Genomic DNA, 18,655 nt, shown 5'->3' on the forward strand with positions numbered 1-18,655 from the left:
TGCACCAGTCCCCCCTCATCTGGACAGGGGTCACTGCACCCCACACCTACAGAGGCTTTAGACATAGCGGTCACACAGGCAGCAAGACAGCCTCCCCCTCAGCTCCCTCCTGCAGGCTTACAGCTGCATTTGCCTGGTACAACAGCTGAACACCTTCACATGTATGTCCACCCTCAGAATTCACTATCACCGGGGTCAGGGAGGGATGAAAAAAATTAAGGGAAAATGGGGAAAGGAAGGCCTGAAGAGATGGCTCAGTGGTTCAGAGCATCTGTATTGCTCTTCCAAGGACCTGAGTTCGATTCCCAGCGCCCATGTTAGATGGATCATAACTGCCTGTAATTCCAGCTCCAGGGCATCCTACACCTCTAGCTTCTGTGGGCACTCATATTCATGAGTGCACATACATGCACACACAGAGACACACACAGAGACTCATACATAGACACACACTTAAAAATCAAATAAAAATATATTTCAATGGGGCAAGGATAGGTTGGAGAGATGACTCAGTGAAAAAGAGTACTTGCTCTTACAGAAGACTTGGGTTCAATCCCCAGCACCCACATGGCTGCTCACAACCATCTGTAACTCCAGTTCCAAAGGATTCAATACCCTCTTCTGACCTCCTTGGGCTCCAGGTACACAGTCATACATCCATTAAAAAAAAATCACACACATAAAATAAAAATAAATAAAAATAAATGGAGAAAGGTAATGCCAGACTCAAGTGGTCAGAAAGTAGCCAGAGCAGGAAGCATCAGTGAATACAGCAAAGAAGGAAGAGTGCAGACCACTTTCTCAGATCCAAGAAGCCATGACTACTACCCTACATTTTCACTGGGTTGTAGCCCTCCTCCTTTTATGGGATGAGACGAGGGGACCTGAGGAGGATGTTGTCCTGCTGCATGTGTGACTACTATGTGTTATACACATGCACACTTGTGTGTGTTGTGTGTGTATGTGTGAGAGAGAGAGAAAGTCTGCACAATCATCTCTACATCACAGGACCTCTCTCTCTTTCTCTCTCCCTCCCTCCCTCCCTCCTTCTCTCCCTCCCTCTCCTCCCCTCCCTTCCTCCTTCTCTCTCTCCCTCTCCCTCCCTCTCCCTCCCCCTCCACCTCTGCCATCACAGGAAGAACCCTGGCTCAGAATGCAGCGCTTCAGTACCTAAGAACATGGCTCTCCAGACACCCAACAGACCACTTCAGCCCTGGCTCATGACCAGATACTCACAGCTTAATCCAGCTAAATCAGCCCAAACCAATAAAGAGTTCAGAGCCCTGGACCCACCAAATGGCCATGTGCAAAGTCCTGCCAAGTGACACTTCACACTCCCGTCACAGTACACCACCACAGGCAGGCTTCATCCCACCCCCACCCCCACACCACATACACACACCTTGTACTGCCATCCAGCCGGGTCACCATCTGTCTTCCAGCAAGGGCATACTACACCAATGCCAACCATAAGGACCAGGAATTCTACCCAAGCCCACACCACCCTGACGACACAGAATGCCTTGGGTCCCTGGGGCAGCCTCCCACTGTACCTCTCAGAGACTTGGGAATGCTTGCTCTGTGGCTCAGCTCTGCTGGACTGGCTGTCATCTCGTTCTTGGCCTAACCCCTGGGCCTGTAAACAAGAAGTCAGGGAGAAATGCATTAGAGGGCCATGCACTGCGAGGGTCTCTTATCCTGAGTCAGACACTCAGTAGGTGCACTAAGGTATGTCTGGAGAGGCCAGGACACTGAGACACAGAACACGTCTGTCTACTGTAAAATGCAGTTTCCTAAGCTCTGGCTAAGTCCCTGGCCCACAGCTGGAGCAGGAGACAAATAAGTATAGTCACTCACACAGAAATAGGAGCCAGAGGTGGGGGTGGGGAGGACCCAAGAGCCTGGCCCGCTGCCTAGAGCCTGCACTGCTAGCTGCAAGGAGAAGGCAAGGATCCCCATGGACACTCAAATTCACTGAGGCCTGGCTCATCACGGCTGGCGGTGATAAAATAGGCTAACCAATAAAATAAAATAGGCTGACCAAAGGCAGTGGGCAAGCACACCAGAAAGAAGGAATTCTGAAGCACCAGAATTTAGGTGGGAGAAGGGAGGCTGTGCCCCAAACTGGAGGGTGCCTGACTCTCGGGGAGGGCAGCGACCTTCCTTCCACTGCTCCATTCTAGGACATGAGCTCCGTCAGAAGACAATGAGCCCCCTGTCCCACAGTCTGCTATTACAGCATCTGTTTGAAAATAAACTCTTGAGACTCTCAAATCTTATTTTACATCGTCAGTATCTAGGCAAATTTAGCAAGTTGTCTTTTTTTTTTAAAAAAAAAAAAAAAAGGGCAATATCTGATGATTTCAAATATTTCCTAAAGAAATGTAGTGGTGATGTCAGTCTGGGATCCACTCTTTGTTCCAGAACGTCCTGCCTCAAGCGACTCCTCCCCCAACTATGGCATGATAAAGCTTGGCTCCCAGGTAAGGGTGAAATGTCCTACACATGAACCTAACTTCTGCCAAGGAAGCCAGGCCACAACACCAGTTCCTGCGCTCCCATCTTCTCCTCAGCCGAGAAAAGCTCTGTGACAGCCCCACTCTAGGACTGGCCCTCCTGACAGGAGCAGCGTCTGCTCTGGGACTCAGAGGTCACTGGGAGAGGTAGGGAAGGACAGACCACTCTGTCTTCCCAGTGGGGTCCCAGTCCTCAGCACCCCTCACACATGTTCTCCTCTGGCAGCCTGAAACGGAATTTGGTCTGACTGTCATCTGGATAGGAAAGGAAGGGCAAGGCTTACAAATGAAAACCCAGCTCTCCCAAATTACATTAAAACTAGCAATGCCACCTGTGAGTACTTTTCAGAGCCTGAAGCAGAAGGATTCCCTGCCAGGGCTGCCACTCTTCATTGCATCAGCCTGGGCAGAGCCTACACACAATGACACCTCCCCAGCCCAACCCAGTCCCCTCCTAGTGTTCCGCTTACCACGAATCTTCCCCACAAACCACCCGCGTGCAATCATCCTCTTGCTCTCACTTTTTCAAAGAAAAGGATTGCACAGACCAACTGCACTTCACAAACCAGAATCTAAGTAACAAAACAGGGTGACTGCAATGAAAGCTCAAAAGGAGCCCAAGGCCACAAAGAGCTCCAGGACCGTGAGGCTACAGAGGCGGAGTGGAGCTGGCCACAGACCTCATCATTCCGTCTGCCCCCTTCTTGCTTCACGCCTTTTGCAACAAACAGAAGCAGCTTCCTGAGAGAGAAGGGATAACCTGGGGAGAGCCGGACAGTGGGCCTCCAGGAGAGTTTTACTTCTCCCTAGAGCTTTTGCCCCAGGAAAGGAAACGAGGACCCCAACAGGGGAAGGACATGGTGGCACTCTTGGAAAGCAGAGCAAAATAAGCGTTTAGCAAGGCTAAGCGCCTCTAACCCAACACTTCTCAGGACCACAGGACCCCAGCCTTACCTCAGCTCCTGTGTTTTGTTTTTAAGATCTAGTCCCAAGGTGGAAGCAGGAGGATTGCAAGTCTAAGACAAGCCTGAGTAGCTTAGATGGTTTTGTTTTTATAAGGGCAGGGACCAGGGTGCTGAGACAGCTTAGTAGAACTCATCTAGCAGATACAAAGTCCTATATGTCCAGCAACGGAAGGGGGAATTATTATCTTGACAGTGATGACAGCTTCAAAGGAATACATATGGCAAAATGTATCAAATTTTTCTCTATAGATATGCAGTTTATTATACGTCATTTACATCTGAAGCTGTATCATTTTCTTCCGGTGCTGGGGATGGAATCAGGGTTTCACATGTGCTAGGTAAATGCTCTACCACTATGCTACCCCTCTAGTCCTCAAAATAATTCGGAGATGGACACAACTTAAGGTAGTATAATTCTAAAGCCCTTCCTGTTCCTAGCCTTGGGAGAGATGAGAGCAGGGGAAGTAGGGCTAGAACCCCAGAGGACCACAGAGAAGACTGCACCTATGGTTCTGTCCATGCTGGGAAACAGCTGTTGCTCCCTCCTGCAGCTCCATTCTTCCATACCCTGAGAACAGGAGACAGCTACAGACTGGGCCCTGTCGGACGCACTGCCAGCCAGTCAGCCATGGTATCCAGTACCACCCGCAATCCAACATGAACCAGACCTTCCTCTGTTGAACTGGTTGCCACCAGGTAGTAGCTGCTGAGAACTAAATCCAAGACAATCCCTGACCCTGATCTATACCAAATGAGAGCAGCCAGAAGGGACTGCTGGTCTCATTAGGGCTCAGGTGGGCCCAGAAATAATCTTCTGCAAAGCTCCCAAGTAAGTCAGGTAGCACTGAGGCTTTGGAACACAGCCCCCATTTCACCCTGCCCTATGGAGCTAGTGGCTTTCCTACCCACTTGCTATCAGAGGGGCATGACAGTGCACCTGCTCCAAGCCCTCCCTACCTAACCCTACCGGCCCTACCTAACCCTGTCTCCGTGCCTTCGTATCCTCAGCACTGCAAATAGGGGGTACCCAAAGTCTAACAGAGACCTGGTAACTGGGTAGCCACCCGGGGAAGGCACCAGTCAGACCCAAGAGAGTGGGTGGGGCTCAAATGCAGTCTGAAAATGCTACCTTGTATGCACCAGCACATGCTAGGACACACCAGCACACACCAGGCTGGGTTCATATTAAGCATCCTCTTGCTTTACCCAATAGATTCCCAGCCACTCAAACCAGTTGCTCCCTAAAACCCGTGAGACCATGTGCCAGAATCCCTCTTCTAGAAGCCCACAAAAGGGAAAAACAACTGCCCTGACTTAAGCCCCTTTTAGGGCAGCATCTGTGTTTCAGGCACCTCTGTATCTTCCTGAGTAGAGACCAGTTTCCATAGCAGAGAGAGGGGCAAGTCACCTCCTCCAAGCAGGCACCAGCACTAGGCCTTAGAGCATAAAGAAGAGAATGCAGGGGCCAAGGGGAAAGCAGCAAGGCTGGCAGAGCAGTCACAAGGTGCAGCGTGTGCAGACAGCTAAGGTGAGTTGTAGACCCAGCTGCTAGGTGGCAAAGCCGGAAGGGATGGGTGGGCAGGTGGCTAACTCTCGGATGCTATATGAATGAATGGACACGTGGCAGGGCAAAAATATTTCAATGCAGAGCAGCAACATGCAGTCACGGCCAGAAGCCCCATCAGAAGAAAGTGTCTGGAGGGAGAGGATTCCAGAAGTCCACACTAGTGGGCAGAAATTATTTATGGATCACCTCTAAAAGTAGCTACCAGAGAAAGTGAGGCCCTAGCCTAGCCCACCCAGACTCACCTCTAGGTGGGCTCTACCCAAGACCGGAGAAAGCATGTCACCATCCAGCAGGTGCTCTGAGATCTGATTGCGACATCCAAAGTCCTAGAGATGGTGGAGATGAGAAAAATCAGCTCTGCCCTTGTCAGGGTCAGTGACTGCCAGCCTCTCAGGAAGGTGTGCACTGTGTCCTAGGCACCAAGCTCAACACGGGACACCTAATTAGGTTCTCAAAGCAGGCAAGATGATAAGGGAAGCAGAAGCAAACATTCCCTGTAGACAATAAGTGGAGAATGTGAAGATTTTTCTGATTTTTCTATATATTGGGTATTTTCATAGTATAATTATAGACAAAAACAACCTTACAAGACTGAAATGCTTATGCCCTCATGGATGTAGCTACAGGCTGCGGAGGACATGAAATTCGGCCCAGGACAAAAAGCTGGCAAGAAGGGGGCTGCAGGTCAGATAAGCCCTGGGCCTGCCTCTCTATGGCACATGCTGCACCGCATGGCTGTCACAGCTGTCTCTTTCTCCCCACCCATCCCATCCCCAAGCAGGGCAGGAGGTCAGCAAACCCAAACCCCCGAGTGGCTTGGAAATGAGGTTTGGTGGGCTTCTTCCAGCTCATTCCTTTCTTCTTTACACAGAGGTGGCTCTCTTTCTCTAGGCAATGGGATTCATTATCATTATCCAGAGTACTCTTGGGGACATGCAGCAGGTGCCCACACCAAGCCCAATTCCTCATTGCCCTTTGGCTGCCACAGGACCACACCACACCCCTTCTGAGCCAAAGATCCTGCTGGGCTTAGTAAAGGATTGTTATCCACAGTATTCAAATGGGGACAGTTCTGTCATCCCTGATGGATGGTGGGATGCCCAGAAAAGGTCTGGTCCTGCTGTTTCCAGCTGATGGGCACAGCAGCACACGGTGGCAGCTTTGGAGAGACCAGACCACTTGTTTCCAAGAGTTCAGTGAAACAGGTATCCATCATTGTCAAGTCTTTAGTTGGTTAAATAGGCTTTTTGTTGCTTTGTTTTGGGATTTGGATGGGTTTTGTTTTGTTCGGGTTTTGCCAATAATGGATTTTGGTTTTGTGGGTTTTTGTTTTGGTTTTGCGTGTTTGTTTTGATTTTTGTTTACCTTTCTAGCCTTTCTAGTTTGTGGGGTTGTCTTGGATTTTGATATTTTCCCTCCAGTTTGATTTCTACTTCTATCTAATGCAGCTGCCATCTGCTCCTGAAGCCCGTGGCTCAGTGTGGGGCCAAAGTACTCAGCTGTCTAACTCTTCTGTCCCCTCCTGTCTGCCCTGTTCATCCCTGACCCTCTTCCACTAATCCCTTCCCTTACAGCTGCCTCCTCCAAGCAGATGGAAGGGGACATGCAGAGGTACCAGTGGGCCAAAAGTAGCCGAATCTCCCCTTTAAGAATCAGACTTGGCAAATGGACTTGAGATCCAGCAGGCTAGATGAAGGTCCAGGACACAGAAATCATGGATGGCCTGGCAGTTCAGGAGCAGCCAGTCCTGGAGCCTCCTGGATATAACTGTTCTGCTAGGCCCAGGCAGCTCACACAGTGAGAGCGCTGACACTAGCACTCCACAGTCTATGCTCTGCCTCGCTCCATTCCCACAGCAAGCTGGAGGGGGCAGAGCTACCCCTGGTAGAACTAGGCTGGGCAGTGGTGGCACACACCTTTAATTCCAGCACTTGTGAGGCAGAGGCAGCAGATCTCTGTGAGTTCAAGGCCAGCCTGGTCTACAGAGCAAGTTCAAGGACAGGCTCCAAAACTACACAAAGAAACCCTGTCTCAAAAGAGAGAGAGAGAACAAGATCTAATTTTGAGCCATGTGGTTAACATAGATAAGAATAATGGGTTAATATAAGTTATAAGAACTAATACAAAGCCTGAGCTAATGGGCCAATCAGTTTATAACTTATGGAGACCTCTGTGTAATTTTCTTTGGGACTTGCCGGCTGTGGGGTACCAGGCGGGACAGAAACCCCAACAAGCCCAGCCCTCATGTTACATAATTTTGAGGGTTAAGTGCCCCACTTTCCAGTTGTGTGACCACTGGTAAACTACTTCTCTGGGGGAAGAGAAACACCAGGCTCTCTCATACCACCCCCCTGCGGCTCACTGCAACTCACCAGGCCAAGGAAAGACTTGGAAACAGAAGCCTCGGACTCTGAGAGCTGTGGGTCCTTCAAGTGTTCAAGGATCTCTGACTCCTGCAGGAACACATGACAGAGAAACACCTCCCAAGCTCAGGGATGCTATCCATGAATTCCCAGTTGGCCCATAGGGCCAACATAGGTCTAAGTCCAAGCCAAAAATCTACCCATTTTGAAAACTAACAGACATAAGCACCTATATAAGAACTGGGCTAAGTGCTGATGCTAATAGTGGACAACCACACACCAAATCAGAGTGGGATTAACAGGAAAGGGGAGCTAAGAATAGTGGAGACAGGAAGTCATCAGTATAGATGTTTGACACTATCTGAAAAAAATAAAGTGTATCTTAATGAGTATGCACACTCATGTGCGTGGGTATGTGTGTGTGCGTGCATGTGTGTAGAAGCCATAAGTCAGCTTCGATCCAAGTGTTGCCCTTCATGATGTTCATCCATTTTGTTTTGGGGACAGAATCTTTCGCTGGCCCAAAGTCCATTTGATCCGGCTGCCCAGTGAGCTCCAGGGATCCATCTATCTCCCCCTCCCTAGCACTGGGATTCTAAAATGCTCATCACTACACCTGGCTTTTAAGATGGATTCTGGGGGCCAAAGTCAGATCTTCATGTTGTCCAGCAAGCACTTTAAGGACTAAGCCATCTCACCAGCTCTGGAAGTGTCTTTTCCAGGACTTAGATACATTAGATACATTAGATACAAGCTCTTTAAATAAATTCCCTCACTGTCTAAATGAGGAGAGACTAAGGGTATGAAAAGCTATAATGCCAAAGGTTCTCTCTCTCTCTCTCTCTCTCTCTCTCTCTCTCTCCACACACACACACACACACAGAGACAGAGAGAGAGAGAGAGACCTACTTCTAACCATGTTGATTATTGAGCAATTTTATAAATGCAACCACCTGCATGTTTGGGCCTGGTACAATTGTCATAGAAATGGATGAGAAGAGCCATTCTGTACTATGACTTACCTATGCTGGTGCAGAACATTCAACTCTAGCAGCCTCACCCCCACCCCAACACACACACACACACACACACACACACCTATCCTTCTTTGTAGGAACTCAGACTGCAGCAAACCAAGACAACATACAGGCGGGGAGAGGTAATGAGGAGGAACAAAGAGCGTGGATATCCCAGGAGGGGCCAATGGAAAAGCACATTTCTGCTCTGAATTCCCAGGACCAGCAGGTTTGCCGTTTCATTCAGGAATTTACTTCCTGCTGGGTCTGGGCATATTTGTCACAATTAAGGGCTCTGGCTGATGCTGACAGCTGGATTCAGCGCCTGACTGCCTGACTCGGTAAGACAGACATGGAGGCAGGAAGCTATGAGGAGCTGGAGAGAGCAGCAGCAGGTCCCAGCTGACAACTGCCTTGGGACCAAGGGACTTACCTCACTGGCATCTGATGTGTTCTCCTCCAGGGCGGGAGTTTCTTTGGCTGCACCTTCCCTCTTGGAACCCTCCTCTTTTGCTTCCACTATGTCCTCTGCCCGCTCCTTCTTCGAGTCCTTCGCAGGGTGATCACCCCCAGGGCCCCACCTAGGAGCCACCTGACTTGCAGAAATCTTGGGATTCTCATTTTCTTTCTGTGCGCTCTGGGGACTTGCCACTCTTCCCTGGGATCTGCTGCCATCAACACTGCCCAGACTGCTGTCAGCACCCTGACTGAACAGCTTGCCAGGAGTAGGGGGCCGATCAGCATTTGAGTTGAGAGAAACATCCTTCTTGTCCACTGGCTGGCTGGATCTCGGAGACTCCTGAGGAGTGAAGAGAATGTCAGGAAAGTTAGCCAAAAAGGTTAGAGACTGACACAAGATGGAATGGCCATTCTCTGACTCTCAGGTAGTCTTTGTAAGCTCTGACCCTGTTATCGTGTGTGTGTGTGTGTGTGTGTGTGTGTGTGTGTGTGTGAGTGTGTGTGTGTGTGTGCCTGTGTCTGTGTCTATGTCCGTCTGTGTCTGTCTATGTATGTGTATGCACTGCACGTGTATGAACTTACATATGGACACCAGAGGTCAACGTCAGTTGTTTTCTTCAGTTGCTGAGACATGGCACCTCACTGAATCCGGAGCTCACCGATTTGGTCAGACTAACTAGCCAGCATGCTCCAGGAACCCGCCTTTCTCTTTGCTAACACCATTAGAGTGATTGATGTATGCTGACTTGCCTGGATTTTTAAATGAGTGCTAGGGATCAGAACGCATGTCTGCATTCTTGCATAGCAAGCACTTTACCCACTGATCCTTCTCCCCAGTCCTCCCAAACAGCTTTTCTTTTCATATTTTAAGTACATGTGCAAATGCAGGCGTGTGCATGCGAGTGCAGGTGTCTGTAGAGAAGCACTGGATCCTACTGGAACTAGAATTATGGGCAGTTGTGAACTACCCAATATAGGGAACCGAACTCAGGTCTTCTGCAAAAGCAGTATGTGCTGTAAACCACCATAAGCCATCTCTTCAGTTGCCCAAATGGTGTAGCAAAACACAGATTGCTGTCCCCTGACCCACATCCAGATAAACTGAATGGTAATTTGTATGATGGTACAAACACATCAAACTGGGCTTAGAAATTACTGCCACTCTGCCATCATCTAGCAGACCCCTCAGCCCCATCAGTCAAACCCTCAGACCTCAAAACCCTCAATATTTACTCAGAATGATGACAGACACCATGCAAGAGGACAATAGCAAAGACAAGAGCTTTTACTTTTCATTCATTTTTCAAAGGCAGAAAGGGAAAAATATGGGGAGGGTACCCCTCTTCTCCAAGTCTCCTTACACAAGCTGATCACCAGCAACCCCACAGATAGCATCTTCTGTCCAGGACTCTCAACTTGGGGTCTCTGAGAAGCAGATGTCTAGATGGGATTAGTTGGGTAAGAGATGGGGCAGAGGCGACAAGGAGGACACAGGTCCATCACCTGTGACAGAGAGAGAAAGAAGAGCAGCAGGGCAGCTCTGAGCAAATCTGAGTCAAGAAGAGCGCTCAAGCAGGCTATCGGAGGAGTTCCACATCAGGAAGGAAGGGCCCTGCTCCCAAACCCCGTCACACTAGAAGGAAGTGGAATCTTGGCATGAACCAGAAAAGACAAAAGGGCCAGTAGCTGGCAGCTGTCTATGTTCGACTCAACTCCACTTTCGCTGGGTCTCCTGAAAGGAGAGCTGAGCTGCACACTTAACACAGTGACCACACCCTGTTTAACACATACAAACTCACTAGTAAAAATCCACGGCTGCTTCTGCTAAATTCTTCATAGAGCTATCCAAAATAGAAACACAAAGTCCTTCTCAGAAATACAGCCAGTGATCTCTCCTGGGCTCAGGCTCAGAGCGTCCTTCCAGAAAAACATCTGTGCTGGCACTTAGGATGTCAGGCTGAACAACTCCTGATTATGGATTTTTAAGACTTCCAAATTCCCTATACTGAAGATTAAAACTGGAAGTATATTAAGTACTAGAGTTTGGATCTGAAGTGTCGTCAAAAGGCCTATGTGGTAGAGGCTTGCCCCAGAGTGGCATTACTGAGAAGGGATGGAACTTTTAGAACATGAGTCCAAATTGGGAGGTCTTTGGGTTATTAGGGGCACACCCTTCGTCTCTTTGCTCCTTGGCGTAAGGTGTGAACATCTTAGCTGTGCCTCACCACAGACCTAAAACAAGGGGTCAATCGGTCACAGCTTCACTTTCAAAACTGCTGGCAGATATAATGCTTTTCTTAATATGGCTTAAGGTTTAACTCAGATAGTCACTATGGCAGTGGAAAGCTGACCATCACAGAGCAAGCTGGCAGCTCGAAGGAGAAGACCTCAGCACGGCATCTGCCGTGGTTCTAGTGCAATGTCTGCTGAAGCCAAGACAGAACCACTGCAGATCTGGCAGCCGAGTGACAGGCTAATCCAGGCTCCCGAGGAATGGTAAAGGGAGGCAGGAGATGCAGTTTCAAGCAAATTATTGTGCCTCTGTTCCTTCCTCTTAAAGACATTGATTCAAGGAGTGCCCGCCTTACAGGGCCACTTGGAGGGTTAAATGAGTTAACACTCATTAAGTGAGGTAAGGAACTTAGAACTACGCCTATCCACACTGTCAGGGTCCCAGAAATGATCACTGATGTTCTATGATAATGAGACCCCATAATCATCCTCCGAGCATCCTCAGTGTGCCAAACACCCACTGCCTTAGATGACACATGACCCGACAGACCCTGCCTGTGGGGCACTAAGTTAACACTGAGAAAAGTGAAGTGTCTCATATGGGCCTGCTTGTGAGTTTTGACTGCCCAAACCTAAGAAGCACTAGAGGGAGGTGCGACTGCCAGCAGTCCCAAGCCTGCTCCTGGAAGAAGAGCAGAAGGTGAAGGAGAAGCAGACAGTAACCAGCACCACCCCTACCACTCTCAAAACTTAAGAGTAGAGCTGCTGTTTCAAGTGTGTGTGAGCCCCTTCTCTTCACCAAGCTGGGGCCACACCGTCAACACTCAGCAGGAGCTCCACAACTTGTCTACCAGACTCTGCCGCTCCAAGGAGGAGAGTGACCTTTACAGGAGGAGGGGGATGGGAAGTTCGTCTGCGTATGTGTTGCTTTTATTGGTTAATGGATAAAGCTGTTTCAGCCAGTGGCTTAGCAGAATAGGGCAAGGCAGGAATTCCAAGCTAATAGAAAAGGAGAATATAGGTGGAGCCAAAGAAACACCATGTAGCTGCAGAAGGAGACAGATGCCAAAACTTTACCTAGTAAGCCACTGCCACGTGGAGATATACAGATTAATAAAAATGGGTTAATTCAAGATGTAAGAGCCAGCTAGAAATATAATAAAATCATTAGTCAAGCAGCGTTACAATTAATATAGTTTCTGTGTGTGATTATTTCGGGTTTGGGTGGCCAGGAAACAGTCTCTGCCAACAGGGGTGCCTGTTTACCACAAGAGTCATTCAGAAAATGGGACCAGTCTGTGCTAGTCAAGTTCATCCTGGAATTAAGGAAGGCTCTCCTGTCCTCATCCTTCAATCAGGGGCTGAAACCTAGTCCTAATTGGGTTACCTAGCAACAAGCTTTGGATTAGGAGACAGAGGAAGTGTCAGACACCAGACAGCCCTTGCTGCTTCTCATAGTTCACCCCCACCGTGTTGTGCCTCCCTCCCCTCCTGCCTGTGCTTGAGCACTGTGCTACTGCTCTACTTGGCAACACACATTCTCTTTAGTTTTTAAAGATATCTTGAGACGTGGCACATGTTAAGCCTCTACTCTACCACTAGGCCACATATTCTTGACACAAACACTCCCCCACCTCCTGACAAACTACCGGTTCTCACAGCATCGCCTCTCCCAGGAAGCCTTCCTTGGTCTTTTGGTCCCTCGACAGTCTGCCAAATACCTATAATAGCTATGAGTTTCTTTGTTAATTTTCCATACTAGATCCCTATTGTGCTCAGAACCCAGTTTCTGGCAATATAAATGTCTCAACTATGGTTGTCTTGTTTTTGTTTTTTTAAGAATACACGTGTTACTGTGCAATGGTGGAAATCTCAGCACTTAGGAGGCAGAGGCAGGCAGATCTCTGAGAGTTTGAGGCCAGCCTGGTCTACAGAGCAAGTTCCAGGACAGTCAGGGCTACAGAGAAACTCTGTTTTGGAAAAGAAAAAAGAACGCATGTGTGGGAGAGTGATGTGAGTTGAGGCTTCCCTTCTTCCTCTCCTAAATGGAGAAGGAGATATAATATTTATTTGCCAAAGTTATGTGTGAATTAGACTATTTCGTTACAGTGTTTATGAAATAAAATGTTAACTCTTAACTATTCAAAATGATGAAAATACAAGTAGACCATAAAACTCAGAGGGTGGCCAGGTGTGGTAGGTAGTAAATGCCTTTAAGCCCAGCTCTCAAGAGACAGAAGCAGGCAGATCTCTGTGAATTCAAGGTCAGTCTGGTCTATAACAAGCTCCAGGCCAGTCAAGGCAACACTGTGAGACCCTGCCTCAAAAAAATTATTTATTTGTATTAGTATTAGCATTATTGAACTAAAAATGCTTAAACTCAAAGTGTCTCAGTGACTAGGGATGCAGTTCAGTAGTATACCAAGTGCCTAGTATACCTGAGACTGTGGGGGGGGGGGAGAAGATACCAGATATAGGTAGATTCTTTTTTCTTTCCTTTTAAAAAAAATAGCTGTAGGTCTTGATTTATTTATTTATTTTTAAAGATTTTGCTTTATTCATGTGTGTATCTGTCTATCTGTGTGTCTGTGTGTGTGTGACATATGTGTATGGTTTACTCGCCAGAAGAGGGCATAAGACCCACTGGAATTACAAACAGTTGTGAGCCACCTGATAAGGGTGATAGGAATCAGCCCTGTGGTCCTTGGAAAGAACAGTAAGTGCTCTTAACCAGTGAGCCATCTCTCGGGCCCAAGATTCCCATAGTTATAGTGGAGAGAACACAATCTGACTACAAGAACACTGGGCTTCATCTAGGCAACTCTCAGGCTTAAACCCTTGAAGATGAATTTCTGCAGGGGCATGGCTCACTGATAGACAGTGTGCCTAAAGTGTACGGCCCCAGCTTCCACCTTCAGCTCCCTCCCACTCCCCGAAAAGGAAGAGTTTCATGTGACTGGATGATCTCAATCTGCCTACATAAACATAAAGTTGATTAAAATAAGGCAACCATTAAAATAAATAAATGGCCTTAAAAATAAAATAAAATAAATGGCCTTGGTCTGCACCCACATCTATTGATGACATCCATAGGACAGCCAGAAATGGGTGGAGAAAGCAGGGGAAATTAAACACTGGCTGGATGTCATCTACAAAAGGATGCAGAAAGTCTAAGTGTCTCATCTGACTCCACATTGTTCCTGTTCACCCAGCCAGTGTCCCCAGGCTATCCCCAGGGCTAGCACCCAGTCAGAATGCACTCCCCAGACATCTCTGTACAGTGTCCTGCTCCAGACTCTGGGTGCACAGCTCTGCTCTGGGCCTCTCCATGCTCAAACTCCTCGACCTCCTCCTGCCACAGTCTCAAGTCCTTCTGTATTTCAAGGCATATTTCAAGATTCTGCCATCTGCACAAGGAGGGGGTGAAGAGGAGTGACTCGTGAATATTTAACACTTTTCAAAAGTCATGAGGCTCCCCAGGTTGCAGTCCCACCCCCTAACCTGCCCAGAGCACAGAGGCATTTGGGCTCCCATGATCCACCCAGGACGGGGGATGGGGAGGCTGCCTCAGCAACATGCCCATGCATTCATACCGTTCTAGGGAGACTCCTGCTAAGCCAACCATCGGCCAGGGTTATTTTCCAGGTTGGGTGCCCATTCAGTTGGTCTCAATTCTTTGCACCCCGGGTGTAGTTAGCACTTTTCAGTCACACTGATATCATCCTGTGACTTATAAGCCTTGGCTCCCTCCCTCTCCTTTGATGGCCTTTCATCAGCACCACATGACCACACACTGCCAGCTCATCGCCCTCTGCCTCCAGCTCCCCATCAGAAGCCTTCTTGGGGTGGGTCCCATGAGCCCTCCCATCCCGTCTGCAGTAGATTAGCAATGGGTTTAGGCTGGAAAGCAGTGAAGGGAGACACTGACAGCTGCATTCCTGCCATCCTGCTGCCCTCTTATGGAAGTAAGAGCAATGTGACTGCTCGGTGACATGGGGCAGCAGGAACCCAGGAAGAAGGGCTGCGGCTGCAGCTGGAGTTAACTGCAAGACTGGGGAGCCGGGGATCATCATACACCAAGACAAAGCCATTTCAAAGGTCAGTGCCCAAGTGGAGGCAGCTTTGTCTGCCTAGAAGCCTACACTGATCTCTGCCACTAACACCACCCCCAAGAAAGCAATCCTAATGCCTACCTCAGGTTAGAACACAGGACTCCGACCCCCATGTGGCAGATAACTGAAGATAGGTGTACAAGGTGTCTAAGCACCACCTACTCCAGACATTCCCCCCCACCACCACCACCATGGTGCCAAGTAAGCTATGAAAATGTTTTAAAAGCTCCTGTTCCCCACACAAAACTTCAGAAGTCCATACCATATCAAAGGAGAAATACCTTTCTTGGTGACATCTGTAATCCATTAAAACGCAATTATGATCAAGCTACAGTGGAATCTCAATCCACCAGCTGACTGCAAGGAACAAACGCCTACTGTACCCAGAGGGTGAGAAAGCCACCAGCCTGTCTACTCTCCACTCCGTTCTCTCTGCTGCTAAATAAAAGACACCCAGCACTTCCTGTGTCCCAGGGAGTGGGCTAGGTGCTGGGTATGCAGGATCTTCACCCTCGCTGTGCCTGGTTCCCTGGAAACCACTCTCTTTCTCCAAACATGCCAGCCTTCATGACACCCCTTCTAGTCACAGACATCCACTCAGGTGCAAACTGAGGGTCCTCTTTGAGTCCAGCGGTCAGTCAGCACTGGTTAACCGTGGCTGAGAAGAAAACAAAGTCCTCCCACAGGGAACCAAACAGAATTCTTTACCCCAGCAGACCAGCTCCGCTCAGAAGGAGCAGTTTCAGAGCAGACGTGTATCAGATTGGAGATACAGATGGGACAGTCGGGAAAGGGCTGCAGTTGGCAGGAAGTGTTAAAGTCACAATCAAAACATAGCTGACTGTGCAGAACCAAAAGGCTGAACAGACTCCAGGATAATGAGCAAAGCTTTACTGTGAAATGGGGCCCGCCCCAAAGGTAGAGTTAGACCCCCTTAAGAGACGCACCTACAGTGAGGTCTCAAGTACCAATTCAGAGCCTGTCAGCCAGTGTGTGGACCGAGACTCCTGGCCTCCAAGGAGTGGGGAGAAAGTAAGAAATATTTGTCAAAAATAAAAAGAGATTGGGCCAGTGAGACCATTCGGTGGGTAAAGGCACTTTTGGTCCAGTTTGACAACCTGAGTTCAATCCCAGGAACCTCATGAAATGAGAATATGTCACACACACACACATACACACACACACACGCACACACATATGTAGATAAATAAGTTAAAATGCAATTTAAAAAAAATAATAAGGGAGGCTGAGGAGATGTCTCAGAGGATGAGAGGGCTTGCTACTAAGCACCCATGTGAAAAATCACGTGTGGCCACAGGAGGATCGCAGGGGCATGCTGGCTGCCAGCCTAGTACCAGACTTATGGAGAGACTGCATCTTGAGGGGATAATTAGGCAGTGGGTGATAGAACAGAAAACCCAATGTCCTCCTCTGGCTTCTATGTGCACTTGAGCATATGATTCAGCAAACATACATGTGCAACACACACACAGACACATACACACAAAGAAGAGGGATAATAAAGAAGTCAACTACAATTCGTGATGGGAGCACCTTTGCTTTTCTGGCCAGCTTTGTGATCATTCTAATAAGATAAAAGTGATTTTGCCTTTAAGGTGTGGAAGGCACTAATAAAAACATAATATATAAGACCTGTGTGAGGCTTAGACCTGCAGTCAGTATTTAAATGCCTTCATGAATCTAATTTGCAAACTTCACGATTCATTGCTTATAACAAATATTTTAGGAAAATTTAGAGAACTGTTAATGGCTTAGAAATTAATAAATCAGGGGTGAGAAGTTAAAAAATAAAAAATTAATAAATCAGACATTAGACTGAGAACACACAGTAGAAAACGTTCCTAAGACTTCTATGTCCAGGCTCCAAAACATGCATGGAAGGTCTGAGTGTGAATACACACTGACTCACACTGCTTGTGTGCACTCCAGAAAAAATACGCTGGCGGCAGACACGCGGGACCTTGCAGGCATGCTCCAGAAGCTATTCCCACCCATCTGCTTTTTTTCACCCTTAAATCTTTGCTTGGGCTCTTCGTTTACCTAGACTACCCCCTGTCTAAAATCTAGCTTCTCTTCAAAGCCCAGGGCAAATGTCATCTCTTCCACCAAGTTTGCCTGCTGTCTAGGCAAGAAATCTCTTCCCGGTGCAATGTACAGGCAGGCATGGCCATAAGCACACACATCTCATTATGCTCAAAGCACCAGCTAGTGCAGGGACTTCACCAAGAACTGGTCATTTGAGAGCTGAGAGAATGGATTCCCTGAACCCCAGAAATCCTGGACAGACCATTTTCCAAATACGCTCCACAGACGGCAGAGCTTCAGAGGAGAAAAGGTGAGGCCCGAGGCTTCACCAGCAAGCAGTGTTCTCAGGCTCTTACCTCGTACTCAAAGTTACCTCCCAGGGCACCGAGGTCCAGATGCAGGTTCTTGAGAAGTTCACCAGAGCTTCGGACACTCTGCAAGAAAAAAAACCAACTATGAGCAGTGTCTTAGTTAGGGTTTCTGTTGCTATGATAGAGTTCATGAGCAAAAGGCAGTTGGGGAAGAAAGGGCTTACTTCAGCTTCAACTCTCAGGGCATAGTCGGCCACCTAAGGAACTCGGAAAAGATCAGCAGCAAGAACTAACGCGGAGGCCATGGAAGAGTCATCTTACTAGATTGATCCTCTTGCTGAGCCTGTTTGTTTATTTGTTTGTTTGTTTGTTTGTTTATGATTTTTCAAGACAAGGTTCTCTCAATAGCTCTGGCTGGCCTGGAACTCACTTTGTAGCTCAGGCTGGCCTGGAACTCACTTTGTAGCTCAGGCTGGCCTCGAACTCACAGAGATCTGTCTGCTTCTGCTTCCCAAGAGCATGGATTAAAGGCATGTGCCACCACCACCTGACTGCTTAGCCTGCATTTGTATACAGCTCAGTCAGGACCACCTGTTCAGAGACAGCACCATCCACAACATGGGCACACACTAATCACTTATTAAGAAAATGGTTCACAGGCTTGCTTACAAACCAATCCTATGGACGCATTTTTCTCAATCAGGGTTCCCTCTTCTCAGATAACTCTAGCTTGTGTCAAGCTGACAAAAAGAAAACAGTGCTAAGTCTAAAGACACTGGCCAGCCCAACACGAAGGGCATGCGTGGAGAGTAGGGGTACCCTGCTAAGGCTCTGGAGGACTTCAGGGCAGGCCCTCCACTAAGGCCTCGCTAAGGCTCTGGGGGACTTCAGGGCAGGCCCTCCACTAAGGCCTCGTTAAAAGCAGCCCTTTATCCAGTGAGCACAAGGCCAAGCAAATACGTTGTATTTTCCAGCTCAGACCTAAAAGGCATACAGACTGGTCGAGAAAGAAAGTTATGGGTGGAAAAAAAAACACTTTTATTTATTTTTAAAATGGCTGGGAGGTTA

General features: G+C 48.2%; 1 protein-coding gene across 9 annotated transcripts in view; it reads right to left on the reverse strand.

Moving 5' to 3' along the window:
* Positions 1-18,655, reverse strand: part of Cep164 (centrosomal protein 164) — a 64,608-nt gene that overhangs the window by 18,583 nt on the left and 27,370 nt on the right. For 7 of the 9 annotated variants that reach the window (XM_048416888.3, XM_085688689.2, XM_048416887.3 and 4 more), the window contains 5 exons: positions 17,633-17,710; positions 8,861-9,226; positions 7,421-7,501; positions 5,291-5,374; positions 1,554-1,636 (listed from right to left, as the gene is read on the reverse strand). In XM_048416888.3, coding sequence (XP_048272845.2) covers positions 1,554-1,636; positions 5,291-5,374; positions 7,421-7,501; positions 8,861-9,226; positions 17,633-17,710 — 692 coding nt within the window. The remainder of the gene's footprint in view (positions 1-1,553; positions 1,637-5,290; positions 5,375-7,420; positions 7,502-8,860; positions 9,227-17,632; positions 17,711-18,655) is intronic. The other 2 variants (XM_085688690.2, XM_048416884.3) reach the window with 1 other exon arrangement.

This window comes from Myodes glareolus, chromosome 4 (genome assembly GCF_982192425.1).
Source record: "Myodes glareolus chromosome 4, mMyoGla1.1, whole genome shotgun sequence".
Classification (NCBI taxonomy): domain Eukaryota; kingdom Metazoa; phylum Chordata; class Mammalia; order Rodentia; family Cricetidae; genus Myodes; species Myodes glareolus.